At 38.9% G+C, this 16,247-nt stretch overlaps 1 protein-coding gene across 8 annotated transcripts in view; it reads left to right on the top strand.

The window, feature by feature from the left end:
* Positions 1 to 5,329, top strand: part of LRRN1 (leucine rich repeat neuronal 1) — a 37,135-nt gene extending 31,806 nt beyond the window's left edge. For 7 of the 8 annotated variants that reach the window (XR_009260751.1, XR_009260746.1, XR_009260745.1 and 4 more), the window contains one exon: positions 291 to 358. Coding sequence is in view for 1 of the 8 variants with exons in the window: in XM_058726166.1 (XP_058582149.1) it covers positions 568 to 2,718 (2,151 nt within the window). In the remaining 7 variants the exon portion in view is untranslated. Of the gene's footprint in view, positions 1 to 290 lie in introns of all 8 variants that reach the window. The other variant, XM_058726166.1, reaches the window with a different exon arrangement.
* Positions 5,330 to 16,247: the final 10,918 nt, after the last annotated feature.

Raw genomic sequence — 16,247 nt, 5'->3', positions numbered from 1 at the left:
TGTGTGTGTGTGTGTGTGTGTGTGTGTCCCTGGTGTGTGTGTGTGTGTGTGTGTGTGTGTGTGTGTGTGTGTGTTTGAGGGTTTTACCCAATTAAATTGTAAAAGTGGTAACTAATTTTAGTGTAAGAAGGAAAATATAGGAAAGTATACTGTAATTTAAAAGCTTGTGTAGTTGTTTTGAACATTCTGTTAATAGATTTGTGATTATGCCTTTTTAGTAGACAAAAGAAAGGCTGTAATGTAGCAAGTATATGGAAAAAACATAACATCTGTCCTAATCTAATTTTCAGGCACATCTCCAGACTTTGATTTGGCTGAAGTAACTTCTACCACAGAGCTGTGGGCATGCCTGGGATTGAGAAACACAGTTAAAAGACTCCCAGTTGCTTCTTGCCTTTTGAAAACTTCTGAAAACCATCCCTTCAGACTCCAGAATTGTACCCATCTCAACCAAGACTTTGCTTGAATGTTTACATTTTCTGCTTCCTATTCTACCTATCACTATTTAGCATTCACCTTTTGTTAAAATTTAGGAGTGTCAGGATTGAGCTTGCTCAGCAAGCCAGCATGGCTAGAATGAGCTTTGTGTTAGCAGCTTGCCAATTGGTGCTGGGCTTGCTAATGACTTCATTAACTGGGTACTCCCTACAAAACAGTGAGTGTCCACAACTTTGTGTATGTGAAATTAGGCCCTGGTTCACCCCGCAATCCACATACAGAGAAGCCACCACTGTTGATTGCAATGATCTCCGCTTAACAAGGATTCCCAGCAACCTTTCTAGTGATACTCAAGTGCTTCTCTTACAGAGCAATAACATTGCAAAGACCGTGGATGAGCTCCAGCAGCTTTTCAACTTGACTGAGCTAGATTTCTCCCAAAACAACTTCACAAATATTAAGGAGGTCGGGCTAGCAAACCTGACCCAGCTCACTACTCTACATTTGGAGGAAAATCAGATTACGGAAATGACTGATTACTGTCTGCAGGACCTCAGCAACCTTCAAGAACTCTATATCAACCATAACCAGATTAGCACTATTTCTGCTAATGCTTTTTCAGGCTTAAAAAATCTTTTAAGGCTCCACTTGAACTCAAATAAATTGAAAATTATTGATAGCCGCTGGTTTGATTCAACACCCAACCTGGAAATTCTCATGATTGGGGAAAACCCTGTGATTGGAATTCTGGATATGAACTTTAAACCCCTCTCAAATTTGAGAAGCCTGGTTTTGGCAGGAATGTATCTCACCGATATTCCTGGAAATGCCTTGGTGGGCTTGGATAGCCTTGAAAGCCTGTCTTTTTATGATAACAAACTGGTCAAGGTCCCCCAACTTGCCCTGCAAAAGGTTCCAAATTTAAAATTCTTAGACCTCAACAAAAACCCCATCCACAAAATCCAAGAAGGGGACTTCAAAAATATGCTTCGGCTAAAAGAACTAGGAATCAACAATATGGGGGAACTTGTTTCTGTGGATCGCTATGCCCTTGATAACTTGCCTGAACTCACAAAGTTAGAAGCCACCAATAACCCCAAATTATCTTATATCCACCGCTTGGCTTTTCGAAGTGTTCCTGCCCTGGAAAGCTTGATGTTGAACAACAATGCCTTGAATGCTGTTTACCAAAAGACAGTAGAATCCCTTCCCAATCTTCGTGAGATCAGTATCCATAGCAACCCCCTGAGGTGTGACTGTGTCATCCACTGGATTAACTCCAACAAAACAAACATCCGCTTCATGGAGCCTTTGTCCATGTTCTGTGCCATGCCACCTGAATATAGAGGGCAGCAGGTAAAGGAAGTTTTAATCCAAGATTCAAGTGAACAGTGCCTCCCAATGATAGCTCATGACACATTCCCAAATCATTTAAACATGGATATTGGCACAACAGTTTTTCTAGATTGTCGGGCCATGGCTGAGCCAGAACCCGAAATTTATTGGGTCACTCCTCTTGGAAATAAGATAACTGTGGATACACTTTCAGATAAATACAAGCTAAGTAGCGAAGGTACTTTAGAAATATCTAACATACAAATTGAAGACTCAGGAAGATATACTTGTGTCGCCCAGAATGTTGAAGGGGCTGACACACGTGTAGTGACAATTAAGGTTAATGGAACCCTTCTGGATGGTACCCAGGTGCTGAAAATATATGTCAAGCAGACAGAATCTCATTCCATCTTAGTGTCCTGGAAAGTCAATTCCAATGTCATGACATCAAACTTAAAATGGTCATCTGCCACCATGAAGATTGACAATCCTCACATAACCTATACTGCCAGGGTCCCGGTAGATGTTCATGAGTACAACCTAACACATCTGCAGCCTTCTACAGATTATGAAGTGTGTCTCACAGTGTCTAATATTCATCAGCAGACTCAGAAGTCATGTGTGAATGTCACAACTAAAAATGCCGCCTTTGCACTGGACATTTCTGATCAAGAAACAAGTACAGCCCTTGCTGCAGTAATGGGGTCCATGTTTGCCATCATTAGCCTTGCATCTATTGCTGTGTACATTGCCAAAAGGTTTAAGAGAAAAAACTACCACCACTCATTAAAAAAGTATATGCAAAAAACTTCTTCAATCCCACTAAATGAGCTGTACCCACCACTCATTAATCTCTGGGAAGGTGACAGTGAGAAAGACAAAGATGGTTCTGCAGACACCAAGCCAACCCAGGTTGACACATCCAGAAGCTATTACATGTGGTAACTCAGTGGATATTTTGCTTCTGGTAGTAAGGAGCACAAAGACGTTTTTGCTTTATTCTGCAAAAGTAACAAGTTGAAGACTTTTGTATTTTTGACTTTGCTAGTTTGTGGCAGAGTGGAGAGGACGGGTGGATATTTCAAATTTTTTTAGTATAGCGTATCGCAAGGGTTTGACACGGCTGGCAGCATCTCTAGGCTTCCAGTTTGTGTTTGGTTTTTATTCTTATCATTATTATGATTATTATTATATTATTATTATATTATTATTATTATTATTTTGTTTTAGTTGTTGTGCTAAACTCAATAATGCTGTTCTAACTACAATGCTCAATAAAATGATTAATGACAGGTTGGGGTTCCCTGTGCTTTTACCAATAGCATGACCCCTTCTGAAGCCATCAGTAGAAAGTACAAAGTCCTCCAAAAAGCTAACACAGTTGTGAAGCAGCATTGAACCTTTTGTAGCAATCTGGTCTACAGACTTTTTAACTCGAAGCTAAGGCTAGACTTGTTACCTTCGTTGAATGATGTTAGTTGACTGTACTGTAATGTTGTATCAACTGAATTGAATGTTTGCCTTTGAACAATGACTTTTCCTTTTTTGTAATAGTTAAAGAGGCTTAGAACAAGCTAACAGGCAATAGAAATATGTATATCAGATTTTTTATGTAACAATCTACATGTTAATTGTTACCTTATTCTTTTTATCTTTAGTAGACACTTTTAAAAGAAAAGACAATTTTGTTGTGTTTAACTCACCAACATGTGGTGTATAATGAAGACAGAACTATAATAAATTAGTTTTGTTCTGATTTTTTTAGAACACTTGCAATAATATATCATTTATAGTTCTTGCTAGTGGCAGTGGTGATTATTTTTCACATCCCTAATACAAACAACCAAAATAAATCAACTATAGTGTGATGCTTTTTAAAACTAGGCCCTAAAAGTTTTGAATTCTTTTTCTAAGGGAAGAAATATCTATTTTAGTGAAGATATTTTAATGAAAAGGATTTCTATATCTTGAATATTACTGATCAGAACTAATGGAGGGAAGCATTCTTATGAACAAAAAGGCATATTACTGTATCCAATACGTAACTAAACGTGATTTGAAAAAATAGAGATATACACATTGATGAAGTGATAGATATGTCACATTTTTTTTTGTAAGGGTTTTGTTAAAATCCAAATTTTTTTACTGGTTTCCATGCTCTCCATCAAAGTCTAAAATATGCAGCTATGCAATATTTCAAAATGTATTACATGCTATTCCTTTTTTCATGGCTATCTATATGCTTAGACCCATATTAAAACCCATATATCCATGTGGAAAAATCTGCTGAGACAAGTAAATGATTACTAGAAAACAGAACAATTTCTGTACATTTGGCATTTTTCAGCCAACTAACATAGACAGTTTGGCAGAATTAAGTGTATCTGGAAAACGTGTGTGTGAAATTTAGGACAGAAAAAGCTAGATTTAGGTAAAAGGTCAGTTCCACAAAGTGTGTGTGTTGGAGGCGGGGGTGGGGGGCGGGGGGGGGCGGGAATTGAAGGTATAGTTAGAGAAAGAAACCATTTGAGAATGCAGATTAATAATGCAGAGAAATAAAGAGAAGCTTCTCCAGATGGCACATGCTTCCAGGACACGCCATCACACCAGGAATGATAAGATTGTAAAAAGGGACAGAGAGCCAGCAGGTGCCAGCTGAGCAAAAGCAAGAAGAAGGGAGCAGAAAAATACATGCAAGTGAAGCAAGCTGAAAGGATTTCTTTCTTTGTACCATTTCTTGTTTCATGAATCATTTAGAAAAAAAGATCATCATTTTTTCCCCCATTTCTAAGGCGGGGGGGAACTTTTTCATATGCTGTAGCAAGTGAGCTGTAGCACAAAAACGAGTGTCTGAGCTACAAGCATCTCTTCCCACGGCCTTTGCTTCTTGGTGAGAAAAATCTATGCCCACAGAACTGTAACTTGCCCTGGTCAGACTCTCCTGCCCCCTGAGAACTCTACTGCTCTGGGTCCAGCAGCTTTCCAGATTCCTCTGCAGAGCTCATCGCTTACAGTTCTCAACAACCTCTGGTGCTATATGGCTTCAAAAATGCACTATATCCTCAAGTTCTCATTTACTCAGGACAAAATTCAGCACAAGGGCAGAACCGGGAGGTCCAGAAAGCTTCTACATTGTTGTTATTACCAAGTACACGTAGGAGACAGAGAAGTGAAGTTGCCGGGGATGCAACCAAAGTTGGGGAGTTTCCTGTTGGGGGAATCTTGTTTTCAAATATCTATAGAGAGTAGTACACCATCTAACAAATTCTCTGGTACTTCTGCAAACAATGAAGGGAGAGGCACTAAAGCATTAGGCCTAGAGCAGGGAGGAAAGAGGAGGCATAATTGGTACTATAAAGCAATGATTTGAACCTGGCACGTAATCAGCACTCAAATATTAGTGGAATATATGAAGGAAAACAACCATGTCTCTACTCTGAATATATACCAAGCACCAGGGAATCCAAGTGTTTTGGTCAACTATGTTTGCCAGGCCAGTTTGGGGGAAATAATCCCTTTTAACTTTTCCTCCTCCAATAAAATATTTTTGAGCTTATTTTTCCTTGTCTGTGCTAATTGGATTGGTTTTCAGATGAGAAAAAGCAAAATGGCATGGTACTTTTTTCCCTAGCCAAGTATTTCTTCATTTGTGCTTAATTTAATTTGATAAGTTAGCCGGTGAAATTAGGCATCCAAGTAGTTCCTAATTGATAATGGAGGTTATATCACCTCCAGTGAAGTGAGTATTACAGGTCACTTTCTAATTTCATATTTTCCTTTTTGCTTCCTGTTGCCCTCAGGACATTTAATATATCTCTAACCTGATTTTACAAGGTTATTTTTGGAGTTTCTTAAAACAGACATTCTCAAATTTGCCTGTTTAATTAATGACAAATGGAACTGATGCCATGAATATAAAAACAAATGCAATGTTTGAATATCAGTTTTTCTAATTTGGCTGTGTGTTTAGCAAAAAGGAATCCTCTCCATCCATTTTTTAGCAAAACGAATACTACCAAGGTCCATTATTTTCTCATGTGGTTTTCTATTTATTCATTTGCTAAAAACACCACAATCAACTGTACTTGCTGCTTGCTTTCTGTCTCTGCATTCATCTTCCAAAGCATTTTCTTTGCTTCATTACTGTTTTTATTAGTGGGGGGACAAAAACATTTTTTATCTGCAGGAAAACCATACTTTCTGCCTTACTCGCCATTGAAAAGGGGAATTTACTTCTGACGCATCCTAACTATAAGTGACAATGCTTTCTCCACCTCAATTCTTTCACCTCCTACCCAGGTTGCAAATATTAACTTTATTAACTAGGATTAACTGGAGGGAAAATGTTTCTTTAAAGATGAATTTTAGGATCACCCTCCAGAGCTGTGGGATGATCTTGGCCAAAAATCTCTGCTTTCATCTGAGATGGGCAGGGTTTCTCTGTCCTTTCCTCCTGCCCCCCATATGCACTGGTCAACTCCTCTCTGAATTGTAAGTCGGGAACTTAGGACCTATGGTAAAAATACGGAGATGCTAATGGAACTCATTATTTTTGAACTTGCTGGTTCAGCATTACCCAGCACAGGTTAACAGAACTAAATGGGGTTTTTTGTATTGTAGAATTCCTCGGAGACTTGATGGCACTAATATAAAGTACATAGCATTTCCCACAGCCATTTACCACTGGCATATCTCAGGGTACTATTCTGTCCTAAAGACCCTGAGAAGTTGAGGATTTAACTTAATCCCCAAAATCATTCAAGTGAATTGGGTATAATTCTTTCCAATTTACAGATGAGGAAACTAAGGCCCCCTGGCGTAGTCATTTGTGTGACACCATAAAGTGGATGATCATGATGGGGCTCTTTGCTTCTTGTTTCCTCTTCCCCTGTCCAACCCCCTTCTAAAGTGGGGAGAGAAGCATCTGAAAGGGCAGAGACCACAGGTCACAGGGCACACGGTGAGTAAGGCAGAGAAAGAAAGCAAAGGAGAGCTAATGAGAGAGGACACTGAAAGCTTTATGTCTTAAAGTGCTTCTCTCTGCTTCCTGCTTCCTTCCTTGTCCCTTCTCCCTTAACAAGCTTTATGTGCTGGAGATCTGTGAACTACACATCAAAACTGTTTGCAGCAGGCTAAATTTTAATTCTAATCTTCATTTCTCCCTATACTCTCCTCTCTGTTACCTGCGCACATAATTAAAGTTTTAAACATTTTTGTACAGGAGATTCAAAGCTCATTCCTTAGCAGTAAACCATAGAAGGCTAATGTAAAATCAACGACAAATTCATTGTTTAGCTCAAAAGCTCATGTGGGGAAATGTAAAGTTCATGTAATTGGGCAGTTGTAAGGGTGGTGTCTGACATACCTAGAAACACATGGCTTTTGTATAATCCCCAAGTTTCTGGAATTTGTAAGATATTTATATCCAGGAAACTTCCCTCAAATAGTCCATCTGGAAACTATAAAGCCTTAAAAAGTTGTCTTTTCCATTTCTTGTTTTAATAAATGCAATATCCTCCCCAACATGTCCCATTGTTCGTTACATACTACTTTTTTATGAACCAAAACCAGTCTCATGCTCCTCACTAAAGTAGCTCTGGGCACAAGATGGGTCAGACGTCGCCACTTTTCTCCTTTCTTCCTTGGCCTCATTCTCCCAGAGGATTAAAATGACAAGGTAAATTTCATCCTGGGCCCTGAGAGAATGGTCATGAGTTCCCAATAAGGGGGATGTCCTGAATTAAGTACTATTTTAATGCATCAGTCTTCATGTTAGAATGTCTCACTGATATAAACAGAAAACAGGATACTCATAAGGAAAGGAAAACAAACCATTTACAATAGTGACTTCTGAAGGAATAAGGAGAAAAATCACTGTGTATATAGGTCTCCTTTAAGAACTTCACATAGATCATTTACTTTTAATCCTCTTAATTGGTCCAGGAGGTGAGTACTATTGTCCTTAGAGATGATAAAAATGTATACTCAACCTTAGAGACACAAGCAACTTACCTGAAATCAGCTGGTATGAAGCAGAATTTAAATTCCAGGTCTTTATGACTAAAACTTGTGGAATTTCACTTATAAAATGGTCTGCAAGCTAAATATGGATCAGGAGTGTAGAACAGAGAGCCCCAAAGTCAATTTGGCCTTGAGACAGAAGGGAAAAAAGGAGCAAAGGGAGGTAATGCCCAGCAGTGAGGCCTCAGAGTCACAGGGGTCTAATTTAAGGCCCAAACCTGAGATCTATACATGGAAATAACAGCAAGCCAAAGAAAGGAAAAGATAAAGGACAACTATTTAAAGTGTGTGACAATATGTGCATACAAATAAAATGCAGTATCTGCATAAAAATGGTGGAGTGGGTTAGAAGTGTGAGTAGGTATCATAAGTTGCTACCATAAGTGTTACACACTTGCTATGTTCCACATAGGCTAAGCACTTGACCTATATCATCTCATGTAACATTTAATAACTTTATGAGTAGGTATATTTTTCATGTAGAGAAACAGCCTCAGTTCATCACTCATTAGTGATGAAGTCAAGGTTTCAACCCTGGCTGTCAGATTCCAAGGCCCCAGATTAAACACTAGACTACTGTCTAGTTAATAGGCACTCAAACTACTAGGCTGGTCATCTCATTTGCTTTATTGATGTATTTCTTCTAGGAGAGTTAGGAGCAAGGAGAAGCTCCTGACCTGTCTAGGAGCTTTCATGGACCTTCCTACGAAACATGTTTTGTTTTTTGGGTTTGTTTTTTTTTTCTTAAAATGTTTGTTAACATAGAATTAATGCCACAGAGTTAGGTAAGAGGTAAAATCCTTACTCAATCCTTTTCCTTTGTAACCTGTAAAGTTAGTCACATTTTAATCATCTCTCTGATCTGTTTTTTAAAGCTATAGCACAGTGTTCAGAGCAAAGACTTGTTCCGACGCCCAGGGTTATCTAATCTTAACTTTCCTGTAAATCATTCCAGGGCATGGGGTGCAGGGAGAATACCCTCCCTAGAGAACTGTTAAAGTGACGAGCTTTACACCTAATCCCATATTTTTGTGATCTTTATAGCCCTTAATTACAAAATACATTACTCTCTGGGGCTCCTGGGTGGCTCAGTCAGTTAAGCCTCTGACTTCAGCTCAGGTCATGATCTCATGGTTTGTGGGTTCACGCCCTGCATCAGGCCCAGTGCTGACAGCTCGAGCCTGGACCCTGCTTCAGATTCTGTGTCTCCTTCTCTGTCTGTCCCTCCCCCACTCACACTCTGTCTCTCTCTCTCTCTCAAAAATAAATAAAAATTTTTAAAAACTAAAAAAAAAGAAAATATATTACTCTCTATCTTCTAAGAGGCAAACTGTTTTAAATGTCCCCATTCTATTGATGAAATTGTGCCAAGAAGGCCACTGTGACTGTTAACTAAAAAACATGCTCCCATGTTATTTTCCTTCTTGTTAAAACATCGCACACTTAAAACGATGCTTGATTTCACCTAATTTTATTTTAACCGGGTTAGGTGTATTCCCCTCCTCCACATCAGAAAATAGGTCCTATCTGCCATTCATTTTGAAATGGTAGTTTTCTACTCTAATTATAAGGGTAATATATGTTCACTATAGAGAATCTGGAGAAAAATATGTATGAAAAAACCAGCATATAATTCCATAATTCCAAACAAAACAAGTGAGATTTTGGTGTACTTTCTTCTACTCTTTTACCCATCTGCACATATATTCATATATGAATACATACCTATAATTATAAATATACCCATCTTTATGAATATAGAATTAGAATCGTGATATATATAATTTGTATACTGGGTTCTTTTTCTATCACACAAAGAAGTAAACATTTTTCCATATTATTAAAATTTTCTGGAAAGCATGATGTTAGAATCTGTGTAATGATCTATTATATAACTATCCAGTAATTGAACAATTCCTTCTTTTGGGGGGCATTTCACCTCTTCTATGTCAAGCCCCAGAGGCACGAAAATGAGCCTACTGTGCTCTTGCTTCCCAAGGCACAGTCACAGAGGAAGATGGACATCTCTATAAATGACTACCCAGGATGAGGACTACCACCAAAAGGATGAAATGATGGCACAAAAGCACAAGGAAGAAGAGCCTCAGTCAGGCTGGGAACTCAAACGTCAAATCTCACAATTTATGCTCAAACTTAGAAGATGAGGTGAGTGTTTAACAAGCCATCCTGCAAAGGGAGGGCATCTCAGGCAGAGGGGGCAGATCCCCCTGACTGCAGAGTGTCCGAGGACCTGGCAGAAAGCTTCCAGAAAAACTGGGGATTCTGAAAGCATTCTAGTGATGGGGAAGAGCCTACCAAAAACTTAAGAGTAACTAAATAGGATGCTGAGGTAGGAGAGAAGAGATAGCAAGGTTTTGTGCAAAGGTGAGAGGGAGAGGCTGAGTAATACAAGGATGCTATGGGCCCCAGAAAGAGCTTTGTTTCTGATTTAATTTTTTGTAGCCATTCCATGTCATCCCTGGGGAGGTACTTTCCTGGTGAGATAAAAGAAACTTACAAGAGCAGCTCGATAAACCTCCCATGACCTGGGGCCTCAATGTGGAATCTGAGCTGTGGTAATATGTAAAACCCAAGTTTTAAACAAATGAGAGATAGCACAAATTTCTTACCTCGATCCCAGTCAGTGGCCTGCAGTCAGTACAGGTTTCCTTTGGTGTCTGTGGTGTCAAAGAAATAGGAAGTGTGTGGTTAGAAAATGGAAACTGATTATGTGGGGTTTTAAAGTACAAATTAATCCTCTGTTTAACTTGCTCCTTGCCCACTAAATACAGATATTTCTGGTTCACTTGCTTAGAAAAAAAAAATCTGAGTTTTTAGTGTTATAACAAGATCTCATGCTGGGAATAGCAATAAAGGACAAGCCATAGTTTGATACATCTACTCCCTAATTCACACACCTCACCCTCTTTGTTCCCAAAAGTAAAAAAGGTGAGAGACATTGTAGTGTAACCTAACACAAAATAGTTATGAATGTAGAATCTATTCCTACAGGATTTCCTTTGGATTCTTAATTTAGTTAATTCCTGAGAATAGAAATTCATGATAACAAGAAGGATTAGCACAAATGTTTCTTTTCCCTAATTCTGCTTTTAACAAGTATATTTGTGGACACAATACTTAATGGTGTTTTTATCATTGGGAGATTTGTCCAGGCTGCTTTCAGAATCCATCAACCCACCCTGTGAATTATTGGTCTCTCTCTGGACAAAGATTCAAATAACCACTCTACAGATAGCTTCATTCCATTCCTTTTCCCCAGACAGACAATGTAAGTTATAGTTAGCTTCCCATTAGAAGCATATATTGAGACAAGCAGTGTTGTAGACAGTGAAAAACACTGGACAATCCAAAAGTCAATAGAGGTTTATTGAATGAATGAAGTCATTCATAACTTTGACTGTGGAGTGAATAACAAGTTTTTGCTAGAAGCAGATTCATCTTCGTAGTTAGATTTTGTTTTGTCTAGTAATAGATTTTTAGACTGCTGCAGACAGCAAGCTGGCATTTGGTTGATTTGGGAAACAGATAGCATTTCTTTCTTTCTTTCTTTCTTTCTTTCTTTCTTTCTTTCTTTCTTTCTTTCTTTCTTTCTTTCTTTCTTTTTTTTTCTTCTGTATCGAGGCCTGGGAATTTTTCCCCTAACGTCATTCCAAATTTGTGGAAATCATGCAACTGAAGGACATCTGCTTACGCTGAGCTACTTGTGGTGACCCAGGATTGTTGGGATTTGTGTTTAGCCCCCAAGCTGCCATCCTGAACACACAACAAAACAGCTCACATTCTTCTGGGTATATAACAATTGTCATTGGGTTTAGTAGCTTCAAATACTCCCTATGCAGATGAGTACGTGTTCTTTATAGTTTAGTGAAATATACTTTCCCAATCCCTTTGGATTGGGAAACTCTGAAACCTTTATTCAAAACAGCACAGCCATCCTTTTTGTTTTATTTTTTTCCAGAAAAACTTGCACTTTAAAGACTAGCAGGAATTGGTAAGCACTCTCCCTCATGTTCCATAACTACCAATGACTCCACTGAGGAGGTGTTTGGGAAAGAGTATTGACACTTTTTTCCAAAAGAGGAATCAAAAAAAAAAAAAAAGTCACACAGCCATCACAGAAATGTTAGACACTGGGGACAGTATAGACTGAAAACCGCTTAGGTGCAGAGTGCACAGACATCTGCCTCCCTCCCTAAAAGCTCTCTACCATGTAACCATGGCAGGAGTGGAGAAAAGACAAATCAAAGTTTGCTAAAAGAAGAGCCTTTTAAACTGATCTTTTCCCTCTCCATTTCTCATTTCCTCTAAGCAAAGCTTCTGACACTGCTGCAATTACTCCAAACCCGTCTCATTTGGGTTCCCTTCCTCACAGGCAACACATATTCTGGGGAGTCAAGAGAACTCCAGGTTAGACCTAGAAGAGTGGAGGCAGGTTTTCTTTTAAGTTGTCCCAGTCAGTTCCCCGGGGAATATGAAAAGGAAAATTCAGAGCAAAAGTTCTTTCCATGAATTCAAAAAAATTGCACATGGTTGGCTTAGGTATCCCTTGGCTATTCCTCTCAGAGATCAGAAAATGAATGACAGGGTCTAGTATAGCCCGCAGTCACAGCCAAATGGGTTGAATGATTCAATCCCACCCCTAGTCTTGTGATGCTTCCTCTACGAAAAGCATTAAGTTCTTATGTTTTCTAGCTCACAACCTTCAATTTTTACATCCTTGCTTCCTCTCAGCACTGTGGCCACACTACAATGCTTTTCAGATCCTTGATCATACCTTTCCACCTTCCCTTCCCTAGAACACCTCCTCTTCTTTCCTTACCTAATCCTCACTCTCTCCTTGCAGCTTCCTTAGAAAAGGATCCCCCAAACCCTCAGATTAAGTTAGTTCAGGCTGTTATACCTTCTCTCATAAGCCTGTTTTTCCCTTCTTAGCAATTGTGAAGGCTGTTGACCTCAACCACCAAGAGAAAATACCAGGAGAGGAACCATATCCTTATTCACTAATGCATCTCCAGAATCTTAACTGTTATTTTCTCCTTTCCTCCCCAACCAAATAATGAGTAAATATATGTCCAACTTTTGCCCCAAGGACTGAGCACTTAGGAAACAAAGTTTTATGAGTAGCCTTTCAAACTCTTTCCACTTATTCCAGTTCTTCTAAAATTCTGCCCCCACCCCACCCCCTAATAGGATTTCTATTTTTCTTTAGAGAGCACAGAGAGTCTTTGTACTAGTTTTCCATGAAAGACATAACAAAGAACCACAGACTGGGTGGCTTCAGCAGAAATTTATTTCCACAAAGGTCTGGAGACTAGACATCTGAGCTAAGGTGTCAGCAAGGTTGGTTTCCTGTGAGGCTTCTCTCCTTGGCTTGTAGATGGCTGTCTTTTCCCTGTGTCTTTTTCATGGTCTTCCCTCTGTGTCTGTGTCTGTGTCCCAAATCCCTCTTTTCATATGGACACCAGTCATACTTGGCTTAGGGCTCACCCTAAATTACCTCTTTAGAGGCCCTAAGTCCAAATACAGCCACATTTTGAGGGACTGGGGGTTAGGTTCCAATATTCGAATTTGGGGGATATACAATTCAGCCCACAACAGTCCTCCTTGGGAGGCTTGCTTGGATGGATAAATACAATTAGCCAGCTGTCACTGTGAACTCTAGGTAGAGCACATTCTTCACACTGACATACAAAGTGAGTTTTGCTTTCCTCATTCATCAGGTGGGTGCCTCTGACCTGATGGCATCTCCTAGAGGCTTAGTGAAAAATGAACGTTGGAGGAACCTTCACAGATCATTTAGCTTAACACTCTTACAGATGGATAAACTGAAAAAGATATCAACCTGGCCAAGATCTCCCAAGCAGTGAGTGTAGAAACTGAAACTGACTTTCAGAAATAGGAAAACTTAAGCTTTGCCCCCAGACTTTCCTACCTTGCATTACCAGGATAATTGCCTCAGGTTTATTTCATTTAGTCTGTTGAGGATGAATAATCTGTGGTCCTATTTAGTTCTGATTATGAAAATCTTACTTTTAGCTCCTATAATTATGTGGAAAATTCCTTTCTGTTTTTATCTCCCAACATCTTACCCAAATACAGTATGTGGAGAAAAAACACAGGGAGCACCTCCCCAAGGCCATATCTATTCTTCTTAAAAAGAGACATTTATTCAAAATATAGGAACTTAATTTTTTCCTGCCATCTTGTGAAGCAAAACAATGGCAAGACAGAAATAATCCATCATAATCTTTTCAAATACCAAAACCCTCTGCTTCCCATGCAGTCATTTTTAACCTGGGCCATGACTGGAAATGATAGCTGTCATAGAGAAAAGAACTATTAATCCAAAAAGACTCAGCTCATACATATAGAATCCCCAAAATCAACTTAAATTCGTGAATCATAAAATGTATCTAACATGTCACCAAATATTCCCAGGCTCAAGGCTCCAAGGCTCTTAGAATCTCACTATAAACACTTCCTGAGAAATTTCAACTTAGGCTGAAACAAGGTATTTTGATAGAGTGACATAGGTGGTCGTCACGGAAAGTTCCTTTCACCTTCTAAGATCCTTTCCCTGAACAAATACTGAGCATCTGTAGTACGTTGTCCATGGTCACAGAGTGGTTGTGTTTATTAGTTAGGGTCAAGTAGCATGCGACAGAGGATTGATATTACCTCATTCCAGAGATGCATGAAAAGGAAGAAATTTGCCCCAGATCTCAACTACCTAAGTGAGAGTCCAGAAGAGCATCCTTGAGTCAAGTGGCTGCCACTTTCACACTCAGAAAAAAATGTCAAGGGAATTTAAAGAAAGGAGAGATCACTTAAAACTGCGTAGAGCAGGAAAGTAGGAATTACTTCCTTGGAAGCATTTAGAGATGAGACAACAACACTGTGACAGGGCATCAGAGAATGAAGAACACTTGAACTTGGGAAAGTGGGGAAGGAGTAAGAAAAAGCACAGACAAAAGACATCTGAAAGAAAATGTAAATTATGGGGTACTGACAATACTGTTTGCGACAGTAATTAGTTCAGTTGCTGGATCAGGAGAGAGAGGTGGTAAAAATAACTTTTTATTGAGCCTTTGTAGTGTTCTAGGCACAAAAGTGAACATTCTATGTGCATAATTTAATTTAATCTTCAAAACAACCCCAGGAGCTAGATTCCATTATTTTCTCCATGAGAAAATGGGAAGGCTTAGAAAGGTTAAGCAATGTGCTCAAGGTCCCCCAAGAGGCAGAATCAAGATATTTAATTCCAGAATCTATGCTCATAACCACAATACTATCCTAGAATTTGATTAGGAGGAAAACTGAGTGCCAGGATAAAAGCCTGAGATCTTATTCTATGAGTGTTGGGGAGCCAGTGAAAGGTTTTGAATAATGAGAATGACATAATCAACATCATTCTTCAGGAATGCAAAGGGATCTATGGTCATAGATCATGTGTCCAAAATATACACAAAAATTTATATAGAATTTATATAGAGAGTAAAAAAAAGAAGCACAGCTTTCAAGAACAAAGGCTATTTCCTAATCTCAACTACCATTAAGGAATTGATGAAGTCCTTCCTCACCCCCATTTCATGCATGGCTTCAGGTCATCAAGCTTTGGTCACCAGAAGTAAGAAAGCTATGGGGACAGATGACTCAGATCCTCACAGGTGGTTGTTGAAAGGTTAAATACACAAACTGCCTCATCTTTTAAAGCCGTATAGAAACAAAAATCAATCACGCATAGAAAAACGATACAGGTTTGGAATTATCCAGGGCAAGTGATTAAACCCAATGTGTATCCCTACCGCTCTCTCACCACCTTTCTGCTTTTAGTGATGTTAGTTATTTAGCTTTTCAAAACTAACATAAAACTGATGTACTTTTTACAGCAACTTAACAAAATAAAATGTGAGAGGTTCTTCACCAGAAAAATAAAAAAAATAATACAAATTACTTTCCAAACAAAAAAAGAATCCACATTCTGAATTATCTATTTCACTACTACCAGGTATATAGGCTTAGGCTCCTTAAGAAGTCCCCATTGATATAGGAGAGACCCACATAGTAGGTATCATGTGTCACCTTGTTGATTTGTTGTCTACAGCTGGTATCTTTAAAACCACATAAATGGGAAACTGCCTATTTGCTTATTGGAATTTGAAACCTCAAATCTGGTCATACAGAAATAGAGAGATCAAATCATGAATTACATAATTCTTTCATTTACCACTAAATAAGACTTTATTGAGCCTCTACTATTTGTCAGGCACCATGCTGGGTACTGGGGACACAAGGAGAACAAAGCCAACTGGAATCAATAAGTTAAAGAATTAGCTACTTGATTATACCTATGATAAGTGCAATAAAGAAAATAAAAGTACTGAGATAAGAATAACTGGTGCAGAGAGAGGGCAGCCCATTCCTTTTCCCCT

This window comes from Neofelis nebulosa, chromosome 4 (genome assembly GCF_028018385.1).
Source record: "Neofelis nebulosa isolate mNeoNeb1 chromosome 4, mNeoNeb1.pri, whole genome shotgun sequence".
Taxonomy (NCBI): domain Eukaryota; kingdom Metazoa; phylum Chordata; class Mammalia; order Carnivora; family Felidae; genus Neofelis; species Neofelis nebulosa.
This window is presented reverse-complemented; position numbering and strand designations above follow the sequence as displayed.